We start from the raw sequence: 21691 nt of genomic DNA on the forward strand, positions 1-21691 counted from the left end.
CACTGAGCCAAAGCCCAGGCTCCACTCTGCTAGCTGCTCTCTCTCCCTAAACAGCAGCTACTAGAGAGCCCAGAAACCATGGGTTGTACAAAACTATCACCTGTTCCCATCAATTGTTTGGGGGACATGAAAATCAACATTGTTAGTGACTGTTTCCCCCCAAAATTCATATGCTGAAGTCCTCACCTCTGTGTGATGGTATCTGGAGGTGGGGCCTTTAGGAAATAACTAGGTCAGGAGAGGTCATGGTGGTCAGGATGGGGCCCCCCTGATGGGATCAGTGTCCCCATAAGAATAGGAAGAGACCAGAGATCACATTCTTGGCCATTACTACATAGCAAGAAGGTGGCCAGCCAGGAAGAGGGTCCTCACCAAGAACCAGCCACATTGGTACCTTGACCTCAGCTTCTCAGTCTCTAGGACTATGAGAAGATAAAATTATGAAGACACCCGGTCTGTGGTATTTTGTTATGGTGATCTGAGCTCGCTAAGACTGACATGGTAACACAAATGCTCAGGGTAGTAGATTTTGCATCTCATAGAAACATTTTTTACTATGTGTTATTTTCTTCTTTATGGGGATATTGATGAGAATAACCAAACACATACCCCTACCAGAGTCACTACTCATATATTTGTTACAGAAAAGACACACGGAAACTTATCCTGTGATCATTTACCACAGAATTTACATGGGAATGTATTTTCAGATAAGAAATCAGAACCAACAGTGTTTGATTTGAGCAGGTGTCAGGAGGTAAGGGCTTATCCTTTCTGCTTAAAACTGGCCAGGGCCCTTAAGGCCTAAGATACCTCCCCCCACCCATACCCACAAATGTTCTGTCCTCATCTACCGCCTCCTCTCACTCACTCATCTCTGAACGCACCAACTTTCTTGCCTTTTCTCAAGCAACACCTCCTGCGGCTCCCTCTACTTAAAATGTTCTCCCTAGATAGAGGCATGATTCACGTCCTCATCTCCTTCGGGTCTCTTCCCACTGTCACGTATCAGAAAAGCTGTCTCTGCCTGCCCTATACAAAAGGCACAGCCTCTGTCCACTCCCCAATTTGCCTTACTTTCCTTTGTAGTAGCCATGACCAGGTGCCAGAGCCTACATGTGTCTATTGTCTCCTTCCCACCTCTTCTCTTCCCTCGGTCATAGCCTGATGAAGAACTTCTTTTGTTTTGTTCACTGCTGTTTCCCCAGAGTCTATCACAGCCCCTGGCACACAGTAGGTGCTCAATACATACAAACTGAATAAAAGAAAACCACATGGAGAATACATTCCCCCTCCTCTACTATTGTAAGGGTAAGAAACTTTACTCTTTGAGGGCACCAATGGAAACATTTGCTTCCTTGTTCCTGTTAAACTGGTCTCCCCAGTAGCCCAACCATGCCTGATGCTAAAATGCAAAGGCAGGCTACAATAAGGCGATCCCACAATCCTCCAGACAAGGAAGGGGGAAACAAATATGCATCTGAAAAAAAAAATATGCATCTGGCCTCCCCTGGTGGCACAGGCAGTCAAGCGAAGCTGTCCGCAGCCTCTGCAGCGCCGGTTTGATCCCGGCCCGCCAGCGAGGGTCCCACATGGCAGACCTCTCTCCTGTCTCAACCGCTGCTCCCCTCAGCAGTGTTTTTCATCAGTCTGCCTGTTCTGCTCCCCGCTGTCTCTGGTGAATCCTCTCACCCTCCCGTGCATCTGGCCTGTACCCCGGTTCTTGTATAAATAAATCGTCAAAAAAAAACCACACACACAAATATGCATCTTACACTAATTGAGGACCTTTCATTGCCCACTGCCGTGATCTGCACGTTGCCCAGATGTAGGATGGCTGCCAGGATCTGGAAAATATCCATCTGGAAATCCTTCTTGAAACCTGGAAACAGAAATGTTCCCAAATGAAGAATAATGCATTTCTTCTCTTGCGTAATCCCTCATAAGATATACCCCTGAGTTCTGACAAGATACTCTAGTGCCATCAGCACCAAGAGCTGGGACAGGAGGTGTAGAGTGGACTTCAGGGAGAATTTGCTTCACTATTTTTTTTTTTTCAGTTTGACTTGTGTCAACACATAATGTGATCTCTACAACCCATGAGGTTTTTTCCCTTTTGCCAAGGTTGCCAGGAAGTTCAACGCAAAAATTAGCATCTGAATAACCACTTCATGTCAAGTTGCTAGGAGAATCAGCTCTCTGTAATTCTATGTGATTATTTTTAACATGTTTTAATATGTTTGTTGTTTCTTGTTTTGGGGATTGGTGGGTGGTTTTTGCTTGTTTGTTTTGCTTTTGGCTGGATGGATTCCACTTGCCCCTTCAGCTCTGACCCCGCTCTCTGCCCAGGAGCCTGACCTGTAAGAACTAAGGTGATGAGCTCTCATGGCCTCCTACCTCTGGTTGGGTTTGACCAATGGGAAACCTGGAGGAGGTCAGAGAGCAGCATAGAAGGGGTTGTGTTGGTTATCCTTGGTCTCTTTCCCTGCAGTGTTGCTTCAAGCTGGCTGTATTGGTGACTGATTCTCCCCAACCCTCCTTGAGGCAGCCCTATGCCTGAGGAAAGAGGAACCAACCACTCAGCTGTGGCCCCCAGGTCCCTGCTGCTCCTCATAGCTCCCCTTGACCCATCCACATCTTTGTCGTTGGCCCCTTCATAAATAAACCTTCTCTTTTTCTCTTAGCTTGAGTGTGCCCTGTGCTTCCTTTTGGGATCCTGACTGATACAGGCAGAATATAAATGAATGTGGTATTTTCAGTCATTATAAGAGCTTTAGCACATTTTCTGGAGCCAAAAATAAACCAAATGAGCTGTAAGAAGGACTGTGTCCAACCTGTGTAAATCACACCAGAGAGCCTGCCAGCTGTGAGCAGGGCTTTGCTAGGGTCAGGTCCCTGCACGGGGTGGCGTGATGGAGGGAACATACCAGTAGCTGTTAATGACATGGCAGAAAGTTAAGGAAGGAGCTCAGAGATAGACTTGGCAGGTGGGGCATCCATGCTCCCTGGTCTGCACCAGATGGAAACTGAATAGACCCTTGAGGTGTCCCATCTCTTTCTAAGCAGCAGGCCCTAAATGCCAAGTCAGAGCTGCTGTGGATACCCACCGCTTCTCACTTGCGGAAGCCTGCAGTATTTCAATGGCAGCAAGTTATGTTTTTAACAATTTCAAAACCTAGAGATTCTTCTGTACTTCAAAGATTAGACAAAAATCAAAGTTGCAAAAGATTTCAACAAAAAGTAGATGAAAGACTCCAGCTCCCTCTGCATCTAGGCATTAGTTGCCTTTCCGTTTGCAGCTAACCTCTCCAGTTGATGAACAGGTGCCTCTAACAGAAATAACCTCCACCTGATAAATGACAGGTGAGTGATGAGGAAAAGCAACTAAAAATACATCTGGGAATCTTCATTCTGGCACACCCACTCTGTGTTCCATAACTGAATCACATGACTACTCCACGCGTTCCAGAATTGGCAAAAGTAGAACAACAACTCCAAAGCAATGATGTGAAAGAAAGAACTGAAGATCTCCATGAAGTAATTATCCACAGCGAGACAAGGGAACTCAAAAGCACCTCTGGCCTCATTTAGATTTCAAAGGGAAACACAGCGGGCAAGTTCTTTGAGCCTGGGGTCCTGGAGTGATCTGTCTGTTTCCAGGGTATTCTTTCTGTGAGCTCTAGATGGTCTGAGAAGGATAAAAGGATTAATAAAATGGGGGAGTCAGCAGAAGAACAAGGAGCATCTCATCAAAGTGCATCCTCTTATGCTTCTTTGGGAGTAACTTGTGGCTGGCTAAGAAACCTCAGAACCAGCAGGGAAATCGAGTGGACCTCTGCATCAGGCGCCATGCCCAGTCATTTTCATATATTGTCTCATCGCGTGTTGCAACAATTACATGAAGGTAGTCCTAGTATTGTTCCCAGTTTACGAAATGGGAAACAGGCATAGAAAGGCAAGGGAACTTCTGGCCCTAGGTCACATCGTGTGGGTGGCATCTAAGCAGTTTAATGCCAGTGGCCTCTGTGAGAAGACCCAAGGAGCTGACCCCAGTGTGTCTAAACGTGGAAGTCCCCTGGCTTTCAGCCTGGGGCTGTGCAGGACTTGCAATTGAACTTCACCACCTTGCTAACCTTGCCTGTTTCTCCACGCTGTCTCCATAACAAAGCACAATAGGCAGATCAAGCAAGTACTTACATAGCCATTAAATTTTTTAAAAAGGTGAAGTGTTAATGCATAACATTCAAATTAGGCAATCTGGCTTGGAGGAGAACTCCACCTAAAAAAGCTAACACAGAGACACACACACAAAAACACAGGCGGTGGGATAAGCAGTATAAACAAGGTATTCATAGTCCTGGGACTCGCTGTTGGAGAGAACTCTGCGATGGTGAAGTTTCTCCGCACTGCACGCTAGGACAGCTGTTAGCTACACGTGGTTACGTGCACTTGAAACACGCTGAGTGCATCTGAAGAACTGAATTTTAAACCTTTAATTCAAGTGAAATGTAAATGGTCACCTGTGGCTGGTGGTTGGTGTGTTGGGGCGTGCAGGTTTGGAGACCATGAAGTCAACAAATAGCATTAGACCACTGATTGTGAGGGTCACGGAGGATGGCAATCTCAAAGTTACAGTGAGGTCACCTCACTCCATGCATGAAGCCACTCCACAATAGTCAGTAAACTTCTGAGGAGCCCTTAAAATTCTCTTTGGTCAGGCCTGGGGGCATCAGAAGACTTCCATGTTTAGACTAGAGGAGTCGAGAATAGACACTGGGGTAAGGCTAAGACTGCTTCGTGAACTCTAGGACAAACTCTAAGGAACTCATCAATTAATCATGGGATGTTTGGCCGAGGGAAAGAGCTCTGTGTCCTGTGATCTGTGTAACCATTCCTCAGCTGCACCATGGTGTGTGTAAATAGCTGTGGGCAACACATATACAGATGAATGCATCTGTATTCCAATAAACTTTTATTTGCAAAAACAGGTTGGATTCTGCTGATGTCAGGTCTAGGACATTTTTTTAATGACTCATGCAGTGAGGTTATGCTTTCACTAAATGTGTACTCATCAACTGATAGAGCATGCCACAGTTTATAAACCATTTTAGATGTTAATCTCTGAATCCCCACAACTTCCCTAACAGTGACTATGCAGTTACTTTCAAAAGATGGCCCCATGCACCAGTGTCTGTGCTCTGTGTAATAACAACCCCCTCCCCACCCCCAGAGTCGAGCCTGAGCTGTCCCTCTTATTTGCTTCTGCCCATTAGCACAGAGCAGCAGCGGTGCTGCATTACTTCTGAGCTGCCTCACAAAAAGAACTGCAGAGTCTACCTGAGTCTATTGGGACCAGTGCTGGAGGCAGCGAGCCACAGCATTCACAGTCCATCCACCCCGAGAGCAGCATGCTGTGAGGATGCACACGTGAAGGGAAATGGAGTTGTTCACCCCAACCAGCTCCAGCGCTTCCAACCAACCCCATCCAGGCAAGAGAAGAAACTTCAGTGGGTCCGGCCCTGCCACCACCATGTGACAATCCCCAAGAGCCAAGTGCTCGGCTGAGCGAGGTCAACCCAGAATCACTGAGCTAATAATAAGTAGTCCTTTTAAGCCGCTAAGATTTGGAGGACAGCAACAGATAATTGGAACAACTAAATATTTTCATTATTGCCCAATGTATACATGGGGGTCACTGGACCGACGTCTTTAGATAACAGCCATGGGGGAAAGCAAGCAGATGCCTACCTAGTCTGGGAATTCTGCCAGCCATGATGTAACTTACTGAGGTAGTTCCCTTGTTCAAAATTTTTAATATAATTTTTATCTTAGAATAGTTTTAGATTTACAGAAAAATTACAAACATCATATAGACAATTCCCATAAACTCCATACTCAGTTCCCTATTATTCACAATGCATATTATGTTATACATGGTGTATTTGTAGGCTTTTTAAAAATACATTTTTTATTGACGTAATATTGGCATATAATGTTATGAAAATTTCAGGTATACAGCTCTATAATTTGACACTGCATATGCACATCATGTTCATTTTACCTACATCTTAGCCCTCTTCCCCTTAGTCATCACTAATATGTTCTCTGTATCTGAAAGTTTGCTTTACTTCGTTTTGTTTGTTCATTCATTTTGTTTATATTCTACATATAAATCACAGCATGCTTGTCTTTCTTTTCTTGACTTTCCACTTAGTATAATCCCTTCCCATTTCATCCATTTTGTTGTAAATGACAAGATTTTGTTCTTTTTTAGGGCTGACTAGTATTTCATTGTGTGTATATGTATATACATATTCACATACATGTATATGCGTATCATCACTTTCTTATCCATTCATCGGTAGATATTTAGATATTCTGTATCTTGGCTGTTCACACAGCACAATGGACAGTTAAAATCCTTAAAAGTCATGGGACTTTCATGACTTCCTTTTCCCCATGAAACTTGGGAGGCATTGTCCAAATCATTTAGGCCTAGAGAGCAGAGCTGGGCCCGGGGTGAGGGAAGCACTTGCACAAGGTACCCACACTTGCACAAGACTGAGAGTGAGCACCTGAGTACCTCTGTCAATTTTGTGTCCTAGATACTTCTTTTGCCTCATCCTAGCCCAGGCACTGTTGGTGTGTGGACATTTATGAAAATCATTTAGTTTGTGTGGCAGAGTGGAAAAAAATTGTTGCTGCTGATCCTAACAATTAGGAAAGATTTCATAGAGGAGGAGGTGGCTTTGATCAAAGAGTAGTTAGGGCTTGGACAACAGGAAATACATACAGAGAGAGAGAGAGAGAAGGCAGGTAGCAATATTTAGTAAGCACCTGCTATGTGCACAGTCCGTGCCAGGGGCTTTCACATACATTTTCTTACCAGCTGTCAGCAAATCTGGTGGATAAGGAAGTTTCCGCAAGAGTAGAGGTGGAAGGAAAGACAGGGCAGGTGAACTGAAGCCCCTAAGGGCCTTGCCAGAATGAGACTGCCTATCCCTTCCCACATAGCATATTCCTTCTGAACAGTATACCTTACACACCCACAGATTGAATTTATTACTATAATTAAGAAAATGTTAATCCATGCCAAAAGTGTTTATCTCATTACTATAAGATATTTAAATTGCCCTTCTCCTTGAAGCAGAGGCAGAATTGGATAGTAATCGTGTTTAGGACCCATCCCCAATTGTGCTCATCTTGTCTATTACTCTGATACAAATTTTTTGCATTCAAATATAGTCAACCAGGCCACAACAATGAAAACAACTAGGTCTAAGATGAATCTTTTCTGTAAGCTGTAAAAATGTCCTGTGGTCCCACACTGAGCAGAGGCCTTATGGACATTACATATCTAGACTAATACAAAATGGGATAGTGATGATTTTTTACAAATGCTATTTGTTAGATCATCTTTCTAAACATCAGCTCCACATGGGGGAAAGTTAAGGTGGAGAAACACTGGGGAGAGGACCTAGCTCACTTGTGTCAGCATCCTAGCAACAGAAGATTTGGTTTTCCATAAAAAAGGAGATGTTCTAAGAACCTGAGTGCAAATTCCACTTCTGCCTTATACTAGCCTTGCAACCTGGGAAAAGCAGTTGCTGCCTCTGTACCTTCATTTCCCTATTGTAAAAAGGGGAAATGCTGTGGCTACCTCACAAGGTGGTTTTAAAGCTTAAATGAGTTTAATAAAGTGCTTAGGATGTGCCTGACACAGAGCAAACTCCTCAATAATACATTTCTGAACTGATCTGGGCCTCTGCTCTACCAGTCCTCTCTGCAGTCAGCCCCAATGACCTGGAGAGCACCTACAGGACTTACAGTCCTGTTTCTCACAGTGACTGTTGAGCCTGAGGGCAAAGGAACTTATTTCTTGATGTTTTAAGAAAAAAGAACAGTCTCAACCACTTGGCATCCAAGTATGTTCTGAATGGTCCATCCTGAAGGAAAAATTTATTAGGAGTCTTCAGAATGCACACACGGTGGGCATTTCTGCCCTTTTTTTCCCCCAACAAGAGAAAATGGCCACACCTTAGAAGGGATATTTTCACTTACCCAACAGCGTGAAGGTCTTCTGAGTCTCTATCATGTCAGCTTTGTCATCCACACCCTCAATGACCGTGTTGCCCCCCATTCTCGTGTAATTAAACTCTTCTGCACTCCCTGAAACCAAAAGTCTGTGTTATGTCTGTGACACATAAATTTAGACAGATAAGCAGAAAGGAAGTTCACACTTACTGTGTTATATTAAGCACTTTACACTTTTCTTCGATTTAGTCCTTAGATTCTATGATGCAGACACCACAGTCACATGACTTGTTAAAGATCCTACAGCTGTCTGGAAGAATTTAAATACAGACCTGACTCTAAAGTTTATGGTCTTTGTTCACAGGACTAACAATTTTATACGGTTTCCACTGAGGTTCACTGAATATATAGTGAACTGTATACATTTAAAATGTACAGTTTAGGGCCTCCCTGGTGGCACAGCAGGTTGAGCACAGCACTCTGAAGCTGTCCGCAGCCTCTGCAGTGTGCGTTCATTTCCCAGCCAGCCAGGGAGATTCCCACATGGCACGGCAGACCTCTCCTCTCTTGCCCGCTGCTCCCCTCAGCAGTGTATTTCATCAGTATGCCTGTTCTGCTCCCCACTCAGTCTCTGGTGAATCCTCTCACCTTCCGGCGCCTCTGGCCTGTACCCCAGCTATTGTATAAATAAAAAATAAATCTTAAAAAAAACCAATTAGATGAAATAAACTTAAAACAATAAAATAAAATGTACAATTTGAGTTTTGACACATGCTATAACCTTAAAAAATCACCACAATCAAGGTGTTGACCATGTGTACATATATTCAATTAGTAGGTGACCCTGCAGAATGTTCTCCCATTTACTATTTACATTCTGTTTGGTAGACAAGGCATGGATATTATTATCATGTGAACTGGAAGAAACTTAGATTCCATGAGTGCAAGTAATTTATCCAAGATAAGGGAATGTGCTTTCAACTCCAACGCATTAGAAGTTACCTCTGACCATTCCATCTACCAGCACTGTTGGAAAGACGGAGTAGGGAGAGGTACAGGGCCACAGGTGCCTGGTCATGTGCACCAAAGACCATTCCTGAAGTATAATTAGTTATGGCTAAAATAATAATGACCTTGAGGCAACAAGAAAGTTCAACTATGTCACAGGAGACAGGGAACTACGTCATATGAGCCAGAAAAATAACTATCCAAGGAGGTTCAGATAAAAAGCAAAGCTTGGTGTTCACAGCAGTACATCCAGGTAGCCAGGAGGCCTGACTCAGGGGAGTCCGGCTGGATGACCACAATCACACAATGAGCTTTGAGAAGCTCATAGCTGGGGCTGATGCCTCCCCTCTCCCTGGACCCACCCCGCCCCTCAGTCTGTCTCCTTAGTTACACGCATCAATCTAGCTCCAAACCTGAGCATCTTATGTCTCCTGAACAGAATACTTCTTTGAAAAATGACATAATATCGCAAGACCTTCACCTACAGTTTAAACCCCTACACGGGAGGGACTGTTCCATCCATCACGTACCTAGTTTAAGATGTTTAAATTCCGACTGCTGTGCAGATGCACAAAGTTGATAGAAAATGTGGTAATTTCGTTCATTTTCTGACTGTAAAATAAAGAAAAGTCCTGAAGTTAAACCAACCCTTCACAAGTGAAAATGTCAGGTTCTTAACAGATTGAAAGACTGATCTGGATTGACAATTCTGCTGCCGTGGAACCAAGATTTTTATGTGTATTCTCTGTTGTCATTAGTTATGCCAGGAGAGCTACGCTGTTCCCTCTGCCCAGCTCCTGAGCAGAACTTTGTCTCCCAGAAGGACAACCGGAGGCCAAGGATCACTTCCAAATATTGATCCCAGAGAAAAATGTGATTAAATGAAAACATTCTACAAAATAGGAATAACATAATTTATGCTTCTTGAAATTTTTTAGAAAATGTAAGCTTTAATGTGACTCTCCCCCTAGGCTGAAGCTATGAGAATTTTTTCCATTTTACTGATAGAAAGTCTTTCTCTTGAACTCCCCCATCATTAGCTCTAATCTCATTCCCTTCCTGGTAGCAAGTTTAACAGCTTAGCCTGTTATTGCTTTTGTTACCTTTCTTTCATTTTTTTAACCTGCAAGCATTCTCTAAGTGCCTCAAATTTAAAGTCATAACATTTTTCTCATACAAATCCACTGATAACAAACATGAAATATTTTATTTTTTAGAAACAAACAAAATAATCCAAATTGCAAATGAAATGCAGAAAACTCTCTTATTCAAACCACAGAACAAGATAGGCTACCTAATGAGGATGTAAATGTAAAGAATGTTTAAAATATTGAGGGAAAGGAAATTTAAAATATTTTATCCTTACTTGAAAGACAACTCTGGATTTCTCCAGCAGGTAAGTTCTCATGTTGGCTCCTATAATTTGATTTCTGTCATCAAAACTGATTTCCGTGTATTTCCCAAACCGACTACTGTTGTCATTACGGGTGGTCTTGGCATTCCCAACAGCCTATAAAACACAGCACTCTTTGAAACCCCAGCATTAAAAAGATCTTTGCACCCATTGTTACTGTGTCAGTGTTCGTGAATACAGTCCCATATGTTGGGGAAAGGCCTGATTAGCAGAGGGAGGACAGGGCGGACAGAGCAGCCTGAGGCTCACAGAGAACAGGGCCTGTTACTCAAAGTTCTCCTAGTCTTGCTCGAGACATGAGCTGGACCAGCAAGAGCACAGGTTTTGCTCTTTCATGGCCTTAGGTGCATTTTTAACTATGTGATGACAGAAAAATTACTTCATCTACTCAAGTCTCCATTTCTCTACCTATGAGAGTAACATGCACCTTACAGAACTGGAAGAATTAAATGAGGTCGTATAAAGTGCCTCAACTTACCCACACCCCAAGTATTATAGACGTTCAATTGCAAGTCCACATCCTGGGGCCTCCCTGGTGGTGCAAGGGGTTAAGCACCACACTGTGAAGCAATCCACAGCCTCTGCAGCACAAATTCAATCCCTGGCCTGCCAGGGAGCAACCCACATGGCGAAGCAGACCTCTCCTGCCTCGCCCGCTGCTCCCCTCAGCAGTGTATTTTGTCAGTCTGTCTGTTCTGTTTCCCACTCTGGTGAATCCTCTCACCCTCCTACTCCCGCATCTCTGGCCTGTACCTCAGCTCTTGTATGCATAAATAAATAAATCTTTAAAAAAAAAAAAAGTCCACATCCTGAACCCAACCTTTACTCCCATCTATGCGTCTTACTTTCCCCCACTCAAACTTTGCACTCAACCAAAAAACTGCCCTCTCCCATCCCTCCCACCCTGAACATGAGCTTTGCTTTCACATCTCCTCTTGAATTCCATGCCCCTGCCTACTCCCTCCTGCTTTGAGTGCCCTTCATCTAGAAGAGTCCTTCTCATGCACACACACTGCATTTCCTGCCCAGATCATCATGCTTTCTGTCAGCATGTATATACTGAGCAGCAGCTATGGGACCACATGATCAGCAGGCACAGGTGAAGCAAATAGATACAAGCCTGCCTCTGTGGAGCTTACAATATGGTGGACAAGATAGACCCCAAATGAATAATTGCACAGAATTATAAACACTGGCCATTTAACTAAACAGTGCCTCTTAATACATTTTTTATTGCTATCTTGGATTTATGTTTCTATTTAGCTTATTTTATGCTTATAATAGAAGAGTCTTAAGACTAAGGGACAGGTTTTACTCTTTTCTATTAGTTCCCAGTGATACAGTTGCTTAAACAAAATACCCATTGATGAGGGGGCCCAATGGACCAGGGTGGAGGATCATGGTTGCTTTGGTGGTGGGTATTACGTGGCAACATATACCTGGAACCGGGTAAATCTATATCCCTAAATCAGTGAGGGCTTGGATTTGAGAAGAGAAAGAGAGGAGTTATTGTGTTCTTAATTATTTCCCTGGTTTCCAAATGTATCCAAATTAACCCTCTTTCCATTTTGCAAGACAGGCAGAAGTGTTCCCTGGGCCCTGCCCTGAATCCTCCAGACAGATGTCCCTTCTTCCTTGAGGGCTGCCCCTGGCCCCCTGCTGCTGTCGTGGCTGCCGCTGCCGACACCGCTGACCAGTCAGTGGGGTGTGATGAATCAGCTCTGTGAGGGGGGAAGGAAGAGCCTTGATCTGTGGCGCTTATCAATTTGTAAGATATAAATGTTACCACCTCAGAGCTTAACAATGAACTTGCTAAAAGGAAAAATCGCGACTATTTAACAATTAGTTTATAAAAGTCTGGGAGCAGGACTGGACGTTCCAGCTCTCTAATCAGGCGACCAGCCTCGGTAGTTAGGGCTTCCAAGAGTGCCCTCACTCCCATAACAAAAGAGAACTTGACCTCTCTCCACACTGAGGAAATTCCAAGGGTTTTGGCAGCTGTGAGCCCAGAGCTGTGGTCAGAGACCAAACACACAACAGACGTATTTTGATCAGACATATCTGTTTCATCCATCACAATATCACACAAACCAGCACACCTCTTGATCATCACTTGCCGCTGCCTTGGTCCCTGCTCCCACCCCCCGCAGGGACAAACCTCAGTGATGGGGTTGGACGCCAGAACCTTGTCCTCCACGTGCGCGTTACTGCTCGACTTGCTGACGGTGGCAAAGTACCTCATGGCGTAACGGGCGGACACTGTCTTTCCAGCACCCGACTCCCCACTTACGATTATGGACTGGTTTTTATTGTTTCTAGGCAAACAAATGAAAGGATTTTTTAAATGTTCATTTCTTCCTATGACGAAGGCAAAATATACTCAGTAAGAAAAATGCAGATAAGACAGAAGAGGGGAAATGTTTCTCTAAGGCAAATGTTAACTTTCCAGTGAATTTCCTTCTCGTCTTTTGCCTGTGTGATCAGTTTGAACATGGAATTTTGTTTCCTTATATCCTCTGCATTGAGGGCCCCCAGGACGGTTCTGGACAAGACTCAACACAGTCATGGCAAAGATTCATTACACCAAAGGGCACAGAAAAGATCAGCAAAGGCAAGGCACATGGGGCCAAGTCCAGAGGAAGCCAGAAGTAAACTTGCACAATCCCACTCCCGGTGGAGTCACACAGGACACACAGCACAGGATGGTGCCAGCGCACGGGAAATCCTGTCTGCCAGGGAAGCTCACTGCAGACCCAGTGCCCTTGGGCCTGCACATAGGCATCCTCTGCTCATGCATGCCAAAATTCCAGATGCCCAGATGGAAAGCAGGTGCTCAGTGTGACTCACATTGTTTGCACATACAGTTAAAGTTCAGGAACAATGACCCACTCTGATCAATCAGGAAATGGTGGGAACCTTTCCGAGACCCAAGTTCTCAGAGGCCAGCTGCTGGCCAACCATGTAGGCAGGCCGCTGAGGGCAGCAGCCTCAGCCTATGTCAACTCCTTTCTGCATATCCCCATTTAAATATTCTAAAGACATTATTTGGAGAGCAATTATTCAAAGGATGCATGGGATGTATGTGCTCTGTGAATCAACATGCTCTGTTACACAATTTAGAGATGTTTAAAAAATTGCATTAAACTTGTCATGTCCTAAGATTATGATGCTAGAACCTCATTACAATGCTGTTCTAGGTATCTAGCACTGTTTATACCTGGGCACTCTGTGAATACAGGAGTCTCATTTAAGTCCCCACAAATTCAAGGCCTATGTGTCCATTTCACTGAAGAGCAAATAGACTCAGAGAGGTAAGGGACATGGCCCAGGGCACAGAGCATGCAGCCTCCCTGTGAACCCGAGGGGCTTTAGCGATAGAGGTACTGGGCCCAGACTCCGAGTGGGACTTTTGGGAAGTCTCTTTCTCCTAGGACACTGTCTCCTAGAATGTGGAAAAGATGGCTAAGTACTAGCTTGGCCACAAGGATGAGGGTCGCACCCTAGGGATGGGAGGCTGGGATGCACCAGTTCTTGGATGACTTGGGAGAGATGTCGTGCTAACCGTGGAAGGCCACCAGACTTCTCTGCAGGCGAGAACCACACACTTCTACCTTCTGGAAGCCACCACAATCGTTGCCTGATTATCAGGAGTGGAACTTGAAATGGGTGCTGCATGTCTAGCTTGTCGATGGGAACACAGCTGAGGGAGACCAGATGCGAGGCCTGGAGTTACACAGTAAAAACCTGGCAGGCCCAGGTCCCATGCTTCAGGCTTCCATCTGTGAAATGAGGGTAATGTGGGGGCTCAATTGACCTCACAGGGCTGTGGCAAGACTCAAAGAAGGCCACTATCTGTGAACATTTTTTTGCAACTTATAAAAGGATCTGTGAAGATAAGATGATGTTTTTATTCTTCCTACTTTACAGTGAGGACATAAAATTCAAAAGAGAATACTTATGAGAAAAAGAAATTATACATGCAGTCAGAAAATCTAAGCACACATCCCAGCTCTGCCTTTTACTTGCTGGGTGACCTTGGATGCTTGACTCTCGAATCTCAGTTCAGCCCAGGCATTTTTATCACAGTTATTCTGACGGCACCTGAGATGATATATGGCAACGTGTGCATTGTGGGTCCACAGGAGCCTTTGAATAAATATTTCTATCCCAACAGAAACTCTAGAAGACCATACAAAAGAGCAAGTGGAAATATTAAGACAATTCCCCAATCTCCTTCTGCTAAAAACTATGCTCATCTATCATTAGTTTCTGCAACCTTGGATGGGTTAAAAACAAAACAAAACAAAACTTAGTATCTCACACCAGAGAACAAATCAACATTCCAATAATTAAAGACACTGGAAGAGAAGCACCTGCTACTCCCAGACTTGTAGGACTGACTTGACTATGTGGAAGAAACAAAAGTCAAGAAACTCAGTTTAGATAGTTGGTGACACGGTGCAAAATTCTGCCACTCGGTACAGGAAGTCTGCTCTGTAACACAGCCCTCCAGTTGAACAGTCTCTTCTAACCAGACCAAGCCAGCTGCCTCCCCTGCACTGTGAGGGCCCAGCAAACGCAGGAGGGTTGGAGAGCAGAGAAGTCACCTGGCCATCTGCTTGTAGGCCTCCTCCGCCACAGCAAACATGTGCGGGTCCATGTCCCCCATGTTCTGCCCACTGTAAGCGTGGATGATGGCGTCCCCGTAGATCGGCAGCTGCTTGTAAGGATTCATGGCCACCAAAATGATTCCTGAGGAGAGAGGTTAGACCCAGGCATGGGATTCTTACTGTCCCCCATTCTCCAGGTTCTTCTGAGAACCCCCAGCTCTGCCTCTTTTTGCTTTGGGCAGGTGATCTAATCCTCTGACTCTCAGCTTCGCTAAGGCTGCCAACATTCCCAGGCTACTGTGAGGGCTACATGAGATGACAGATGGGAATGCCTTAAAATGACAGGCATTTGCAATTCTCAGTGCAAATGCAGTGATAATATTGTAATCCCAGATAAGTAATAACTTTCTCACATCCGAGGAGAAAGTCAAATACAAGCTTTATCCACATGCATTTTTCTCGGCAGTCCAACCTTAGTTCCTGGTGAAGAACTTCCCTCCTACATACTTCTTTTCATGGCAAATTCTAGAAGATCAAATGTCTATACCTGTTTGACAGAGACTCGAGCAACTGTCTAGGTGTGAGAGAGTACTTCTGATATAAACAATACGCGATGGGCGCAGGATGCCCTGGACAGCAAGCGCCAGCTTCCAGCGTGGCTCCTGCCTGCCTGCACTCACTCTCCTTACCGCTGTAGGTGTAAATGAGCTTGGATTCTGCAAAGCGGATTCTGAGATTGTGCAGCACAGCAGGCTCATGGAGGTAGCTGAGGGCTGTGAGGTCATTCTCGCCCACAAGGATGTCCGGGTTCCGAAGAGGGGGCAGTGCCTCTGGATCGATGGGATAATCCAGCTCCTGTGGACAAGATGAAATTAGGTTGGGAAGGTAGAAGATTTTTGCTGTTTCTGTTAAACTACTGCCCCCTGTCGTATGCACAACCTCAGTGGGGTGATCACTAACTCTGAAAAATTTAGATATAGTAACCAGAAGAGTCTTCAAGCCTAACTGTTGGAGCAATGGGAAGTGAGAGCCAGGATACCTGGGCCGGGCTGTGTGCCGCGGGGAAAGTGGCTTATCCCTTTGGATCTCTTCTCTCACCTGTGAGAATATGAACTGGACCGGATCAGGAATCCTCGGAACTACAGAGGTCCCAATGAGGGGGTTACAGGGAAGTCACGTGTCCAGGTTTGGGCACCCCAATCCCAACCCGACCACAGGGGCTCCACTTGGTGGTTTAGATGTTGGTTTTGCATCCAAGTCATCAACGTTTTATAGAAAACGGGATTCTATTGCTAAGTGACAAAATGAACTAAGGCTCCCTGCAAAGGGGGCCAAGTCTGTATTGGGGTCTGACATGTGAAGTATCCGAGGGAGCCCCTGTGGGTGGTGGTCTCTCCTGGGGAGGCCCCAGAGCAGTGACTCCTGTCTGCGACCTCCTGGCTCCCCTTTCGGGGCTGCCTGTTCCCATCACCTCAGGCCTGCGCTCAGAAGCTCGCCTCTCCTCTTCTGAGCAGAATGGCCGTGTGGTCTATTGCCACAGGCGATGGGGTCTTCCAAATCTCAAAGCCATCAAGGGGGCTTATTACCCCCATTCTGACTTCTTTCTGCCCAATTTCGCAGCTGTGAGGAAGTGACTGGAATGGCTGCAGGTCACCCAGCAAGCTTTCCCTTCCACCTTCAAGTCTGCTTTCCCCTCGAGGTATGGCTCTGAGCAGGCTCTGCCAGGCAGCCCCACCGCCCCTTAACAAATGCCCACTGTCCAGACCCCATGCAGGCAGTCAGCACTGGCTGTTTCCTCAAAACTGCCTTCCAAGGAGGGCATGACTGCCCTAATCAACAGCCCAGAAGGGAACTTCAGGGAGCTTAAGCTCCTTGTCGGGGTCACAGTCAATGTGGGTCTGGCTGGCTCTGAAGCCTGTGTCGAAGCACCCCCGTCATCACCAAGAGAGGTGTTGTGGGTTGGTCGATTGGTCAATTCTGTGTAGAGAGAGCATCTCCGGGCAGTCCAGGACGACTGGATGGGAGCCCCACGGCAGCTGCTCGTTCCACTGTCATGAAGGCATTCATATTTGTGGACCTACCCCGGGCACAGCTTTCTTTTTTTCTTTTTCTTTTTCCATGGCCCTAGAGCTCCTATACCACGTATATCCCCGAAACAGTATTCTTAATCTACACATTTTTATTTTTTATTTTGAGACTAAAAATCAAGAAAAATGCTGCTTATGCATAATATTTACTTTCTCTGAGTTTTTCTCTTCTAAGATCAACAACCTCCTTTTCCAGTTTAGCTGGTGTGTGCAACAAGAGAGAGACAGAGGGGGCAGGGGAGAGAAAAGAAAATGTGAACATTAGGTTGGCAGGGGAGGCAAGGTTGATATTTTCCAAGACAAAATAGGCTTTGTCCTTCACGGTATAGACAAAGCATTAAGTTAAAGAGCAGCCTGGCTACCTGCCACCTTACCTGCCTCTCCCCTCCCGCTCTGGGCAGCCGTTCAGGGCCAGGAAGGTTGCCACCTGAAGTCCTGCTGATGCTAGGGAAGTGGCCAACAGCCACTGCAGCCGCTGTCTGGGGCGTTTTCTCTCCAGACAAATCCATCCCATCACTAACCAGAATCTTGACTGTGCACGGGAGGTAGTCTACAAATGTGCACGGAGTCACTGATCCGAAGGAGGGGTTCAACAGAAAGAGTAGCCTCCCTCGCTGTCCCTGCTGCCTCTGCACACATGTGCTGGGTTATCTCCTTTGCTCTTCAGCAAACCGCGGCATGAGGTAGTGAAGAGGGTCACTGTCAGACTTAGCAATGACCAGGCAGGACCTGAATTCAGGGCAGTCTGATTGGAAATACTGAGTCCTTTATCCACAAAGATCATTTACATGCCCTGGAAATTCCAGCATATTAATATTTGTAAGATAATCCCCAGACCACCTCTGGCAGCCAGATGGATCACAAATCCTCTGTCCAGCTCCGCAGTCTCAAGATGTGAGGTCACACAAGCTCTGGGCCCCTGTGATCCTATCATGGCTCCAGGGGTAATGACGACTCATGATGAATGCTAGGGCAAAATCTGAGAAGGCTTGTAATCAAGACACACGCAGCCTTCAGGAGGAGCTCCTCACCTGCCCAGTCCACCCCAGAGCAAAGCTGGCCACCTCCCCCACGGCGCTCACACATCGACACTGACAGAAGTGCCATACAACCATGCCGGGAGCTCCTATCTTCTTATTTCAAGCCTCCTTGTCACCTCCCTAATCACCCTGTCGCATCCCTGCCTGGAGGGCCCAAGGCTTACACGGTTCTATCCATCCTTAGACTGTACTTTCTCTCCATTCTTCTGTCACATCTCCTCTCCCTCCCCACTTTCCATTCCTCTTCCCATCTTGATGCTTTTCTCCATCAGTTTATGTTTGGGGCTCAAACCACTTCCCTCCAAGTTCCCTCCATGAAACCCAAATGGCACATCGTGATTCAGTGTTCTCCCAACAATGCTGCATGCCCAGAAAAGCAGTGCTGCACACGCCGGACCTGTGTGCCAACCCGGACCCTTGTCACAGAGAGAGGCCCAGTTAACAGTGGACACACTAAGCCTTCTTTATTGGGCAGTGTGGGGGGGAGGTGTGGCAAGTGTGTATGTGGGTGATACAAACACTTCACTGGACCCCCAGCACCTGCTGGCCATTCTGGGTGCCCCCCAGGTGCTCCCTCTGGGGATCCCCCCACAGGGACTATGTTCCCGCCCTACCCCCAGTTACCCCTTTATGCATCACAGTGACTACAGCCAGCAAGGACCTCACCGTTCCATCCTCCATCAGGAGCCGCAGGACTTTGTCACCAACTTTGTAGTCCTTGGCTATTTCAGCAGATTTCCACACTTCCTCAGGATCCGGAATCCAAACCCTGTTGTACTGACCAATAGCAGAAGACAGGCTTAATTTAGCATTTTAAAGACAGAAACACTGATCATTAGATGAGCAGACTCGGGAAGCCTTCTTTTCTAGTAGGTCAGTTCCTTTATTAGGCATACTTGCACTTCATTTTTGCTTCTGAGGTCATCTTTAGTGTCTCCACGATGCCAATCTGCTTTATCTTATAGGTGATGGAATCCCCAAGCCCTCCTATATACACCTTGAAAACGATGCCTGGGGCTGAAAAGGTAATTCATGGGTCCCTTAGTGGGCAGAACTGAGTACTATCTCTAAGAATCGGAGCAGAGATATTTGGTTCACCACTGATGCACTATGGGGTTCTGGAACGGGCATTTAACTTCTTACGTCTCATTTTTCTCATCCATATCATGGACACAATACCTCTTTCACAGGTTTGCTGTGTACTTGAGAGTACTTTGCAAAATGCTATGGAGGAATCATTACAGCAGCGTTATCACAGTCTGACCACGCTCGTCAGCAGCCAAGGAGGCTCACAATGGGAATAGAGAAGTCCAGATGTCACTGCCAAGCTCAATTTCCAACAGGTAGTTGGTGCACCTGGCCCAGTGCTGATGTGCATATCCTTAGGCAGAACCATGTGACTATGTACTTAATTGTGTTGTCACAAGATTCATTTGTTGAAGTCCTCTCCCCATGGGGATGTGTCTGGAGAGAGGACATTTAAGAGGTACTTTATGAAGCTATAAGGCCCCGATCTGATAAGATTAGCACCCTTAAGAGACACTGGAGAGCTCACATGTGCACTTTTCCTCCAACTGCACGGACAGGAGAGAGGCCACACGTGCACTCAAGGAGAAGGCAGCTACCTGCACCCAAGGGGAGAAGCTCTCACCAGCTGCCAACCCAGCCAACACCTTAACCTTGCACTTCCCAGTCTCCAGGACTATTAGGAAATAAATATCTGTTGCTTAAGCACCCAGTCTTTGGGATACTGTTATGGTAGCCCAAGCAGAATAACGCCATGTCTAACATTCAGACTCACACACTGGGCAGCAAAGAGTCTCACTCCGCAGAAATCACCACTAGGATGTAAAAGCTACTCAAAATAAAGAAAAGGTGACTGCCATGTGCTTATATTGCAGCTGTCATCACAGGGCCCCCTGATTCCCTCCTCTCTTTCCTCCAGGTCTGTTGTGTGCTATATGCACTGACTACTCTCCCTCTTCCAGTCCAACCCCACACCTCGCACTCTCCTGTGACCATCTGTTCACTCACTCTGTCCCTCAGTTCCTCAGTCACTCCTCACTCTAAAACACTTGCTAATGTCCACTGTGTGTGTGTCTGGCCCAGGGCTGGGTTACCTAGAAGGCAAGGCGTCTGCTCTTATCATCACGGTCTTCCTACTAAGTCCATCTCTGAGTCATGTGTGCACATGTGTACATCTGCATCTCTCTGCTCATATGTTAGTGGTTTCTTTCAACAGGGCACCCTGCACAGGACACCCCAATGGGTAATGGGCCAAGGAGATCATGAACTGGGAAACACACTGGAGATGTTAAGCATCACTAGAAAACTGCCCAAGTCCCATGGCACAATAGTCCAGATTCCCAGGCCCGGATGAACCTGAGAGGCCATCCAGCTTCTAACCCTTGCTTCCTGGATAAAATGGTGCCAAGCCTTCCACTCTGTCCAGGGACACAGCTGAGATGAGTCCCAGCCCATGCACAAGGCATGCAGGGGTGTCTCCTTCCTACCTGCTTACACTCACAGGTCAAAAAAATATATCAGTTCTTTGGTATTGTCCTCACCAAAACAAATAGATTTTCTGAAGGTAATTGTCAAGTGCATGAACTCTTGGATAGGGAAGATTTGTGTCTTTAGCAGACAAAGTTGCCTGGTGTCTAAGCGCCTGTCATCTTCCCAAATGAACAATGAATTTGCATCAGGTCTCTGGGTAAACACCAAGGCCAAAGAATGACCTGGACAAATGTCAGTTGAACATCTGGCCAGTGGCTGACGGTGTCTTTAAACCATGAGGAGATAAATAGTTCACTGGGCCCAGAGACTGCACCTTTAGCAGATTTAGTTATAAAAAAAATTCTGGACAATAAAATTATTACATTTTAATTTTCTTAATTATAGTTTTATGTATTTTATACAATTAAAAGGCAAATACAAAAATATATATGTCCACAACAAGACTTGAATAAAATATAGTAACTTCATCCGTAATGGTCAAAAACCGGAGCAGACTATAGATGCCTATTCATATGGGAAGGACTTTTTTAAAAGAAATAAATGGTATCCACCTACAATAGAATACTATTTACCGAAAGAACCCGCTACTGATATAAACAAGAACATGAATGAATCTCCAAAGCATAATGTTTAGTCAAAAATGTTTTATACAAGCAGTGTACTCTGCATGCGTCTTTTAAATGAAGTGCTAGAACAGGTGAACGAAGGTCAGGTAGGGAGAGCAGGACCGCAGTTGCCTCTGGGGTAGGGAGGCATGCCATTGATCTTGAACACACGAAACATAACATTCTGGGGTAAAAAAAAAAACCCAACATATCAACATATCACAAAAACAACATGCACAGATGGGAAGCATGTCTCAAACCTCAGAGAACATACTGTGTGCATTTCACTGTCTGGACATTTTACACAAAGAATGAACATGAAACTGTAGTTAACAGGAAGTGTGTGAAAACATTTAGGAAGGTGTGTACTGATGTA

The 21691-nt window shown here is 45.6% G+C and overlaps 1 protein-coding gene across 1 annotated transcript in view; it reads right to left on the bottom strand.

Moving 5' to 3' along the window:
* The window catches only part of MYO5C (myosin VC), a 91515-nt gene that overhangs the window by 62243 nt on the left and 7581 nt on the right, over positions 1 to 21691 (bottom strand). Inside the window, exons 2-9 of the mRNA XM_037502500.2 lie at positions 18860 to 18970; positions 15756 to 15921; positions 15064 to 15208; positions 12615 to 12771; positions 10409 to 10552; positions 9573 to 9654; positions 8062 to 8169; positions 1776 to 1882 (exon numbers count right to left, since the gene is read on the bottom strand). Of these exons, the coding sequence (XP_037358397.1) occupies positions 1776 to 1882; positions 8062 to 8169; positions 9573 to 9654; positions 10409 to 10552; positions 12615 to 12771; positions 15064 to 15208; positions 15756 to 15921; positions 18860 to 18970 (1020 nt within the window). The remainder of the gene's footprint in view (positions 1 to 1775; positions 1883 to 8061; positions 8170 to 9572; positions 9655 to 10408; positions 10553 to 12614; positions 12772 to 15063; positions 15209 to 15755; positions 15922 to 18859; positions 18971 to 21691) is intronic.

Source organism: Talpa occidentalis, unplaced genomic scaffold (assembly GCF_014898055.3).
Source record: "Talpa occidentalis isolate TD23 unplaced genomic scaffold, MPIMG_talOcc4v2.1 talOcc4.11, whole genome shotgun sequence".
NCBI classification, from domain to species: Eukaryota; Metazoa; Chordata; class Mammalia; order Eulipotyphla; family Talpidae; genus Talpa; species Talpa occidentalis.